This window comes from Lactuca virosa, chromosome 5, assembly GCF_052849685.1.
Source record: "Lactuca virosa cultivar CGN04683 chromosome 5, Lactuca_virosa_CGN04683_v6, whole genome shotgun sequence".
NCBI lineage: Eukaryota > Viridiplantae > Streptophyta > Magnoliopsida > Asterales > Asteraceae > Lactuca > Lactuca virosa.
This window is the reverse complement of record NC_136430.1, coordinates 159,934,025-159,935,998: the sequence shown is the minus strand read 5'-3', so window position 1 is coordinate 159,935,998 and position 1,974 is coordinate 159,934,025. Positions and strand designations below refer to the sequence as shown.

At 32.1% G+C, this 1,974-nt stretch overlaps 1 protein-coding gene across 1 annotated transcript; it reads left to right on the top strand.

Annotated features, from left to right (window-relative positions):
- The first annotated feature begins 1,108 nt into the window (after positions 1 to 1,108).
- Positions 1,109 to 1,732, top strand: LOC145111916 (uncharacterized). Its single transcript, XM_079048152.1, has one exon. The coding sequence runs from the start codon at positions 1,109 to 1,111 to the stop codon at positions 1,730 to 1,732; it is 624 nt and encodes a 207-aa protein (XP_078904278.1).
- The last annotated feature ends 242 nt before the right edge of the window (positions 1,733 to 1,974 follow it).

Genomic DNA, 1,974 nt, shown 5'->3' with positions numbered 1-1,974 from the left:
AAACAGAAAAGTCGCATACTATCGTCGTTCTCACTAAGTCACTGTCCCTGCTGCGTTCAAAATCGATCATCGTCCCCTGCTCGACTGCTTTGTTCGCCGTATGGCAAGGCCTCCGTCGTTGTCTCCCTCCAATCGTCCAGGCGTCCAGTGACAGCAGCCCATCGACCATCGATGATCGGCCATCATCGATAAACACTTAGTTTTGTAACTTACAAGTTACAAGTGTTACAACTTACATTACAATTTCAGAATTCTTGGCTTCTTTTTGTTCGAAATCGAAACCCTTTGTATGATTAATGATTGTATATTTGTATGATTTGTATCAATTTCATTGAGTATTGATCACTAATCAAATTCCAGAATTGTTTATGTTAACATTTGATTAATATACATTTGATTCAAATTGTTAATTTGTTATTGTTAACAAATTTCAGAAATCGGAATTCTTTATGTTAAGTGTTAACAGATTTCAAAGTTGTTATTGTATTTTTTTAATATAAGAACATTGTTCAATTGTTATTATCTTGATTTTATGTTATTGTCTTGATTTTATGATTGTCTATTACTCTATTTGATAACAAAATATTGATAATGGTTATTAGTTTGATACTTTTGTAACATTCAATTTCATAATCAAGAATCAAGATTCAAGAATGTCTTTGCATAAGTTTTATAAAAAGAAAGAAGATAATGAACAACAACATAAGTATACAAAGGTTGATTTAAACTCACTACCTGTTGATCCATTTGAACGACCAAGTATAGAATTTTATCATGTAAACCAAAGAGATGAAAATAGAAGAGCATACTTGCAAAAATGGTATTTCCAACCTTTAAATCATAAGTTCCCACCACGTGATTTTGGAGGTAAGCCTCGAAGATTTATTCATTCTTGGTTTGATGATATTAAATATTAGTTACAATATGTATAAAAGAGGATGTTGTATTTTGTTTATGTTGTTATCTATTCAAATCAAGTACACCAAATCAAGGTGGATCATATCATTTTATGAAAATTGGATTCAAAGCTTGGAATAGGAAATCAGGAATAGATAAACACAAAGAATGAACTTCACACACTACTGTTGTCCAAAAGTGTCAAATTTTGATGAACCAAAGACAATCCATCACGTCTGCTTTTGAGAAACAAACTACTTTACAAGAAAAAGAATATCATACTCGTTTGAATGCTTCAATTGATTGTGTTAGGTTCCTACTCCGAAAAGGGTTAACATTCTGTGGTCATAACGAGAAGGAAGAGTCGGATAATAAAGGTAACTTTCTTGAACTATTACAGTGGTTAGCCGATCGATGTGATGTTGTAGATCGCGTTGTGTTAAAGAATGCCCAAAAAAATGCACAAATAAAATGCGGTGAAATTCAAAAAGATATTGTGCAAGCATGTTCAGATCTAATTTTAAATTTTATTATGGGAGATCTTGAAAATGATTTTTTTGCAGTTTTAGTAGACGAGTCACGTGATGTGTCATGTATAGAACAAATGGCATTGGTTTTGTGGTTTGTTAATAGAAAACGTGAAGTTGTAGAAATGTTTGTTGGCCTTAGAAATGTTAATGACACTTTAGCTTTGTCACTAAAGGGTATTGTTTATGATATGCTTTCAAAATGGAATTTGAGTCCTACTAGGATTAGAGGACAAGGATATGATGGTGCTAGTAACATGAGTGGTGCATTCAATGGATTAAAGACTTTGATTATGAATGAAACATAATATGCATGCTTCGTTCATTCTTTTTCTCACCATTGACAGTTAGCCCTGGTGTTTGTTGCAAATAATCACATGACGGTTAATGATTTCTTTGATGTGGTTTATCGGTTGTTAAATATTATTGGATCTTCTTACAAACGACGAGATAACTTAAGAAAAAACAAGCAGATAAAGTTATGGAAGCATTGGCTGAAGGTATGGTTAATACTAAATTGTAAATTGTAACTATTTTAAGTTGTTTATAC

Excerpts from the sequence above, each read along its gene's own strand:
- LOC145111916 (XM_079048152.1), top strand. The coding sequence starts at position 1,109 with ATGAACCAAAGACAATCCATCACGTCTGCTTTTGAGAAACAAACTACT.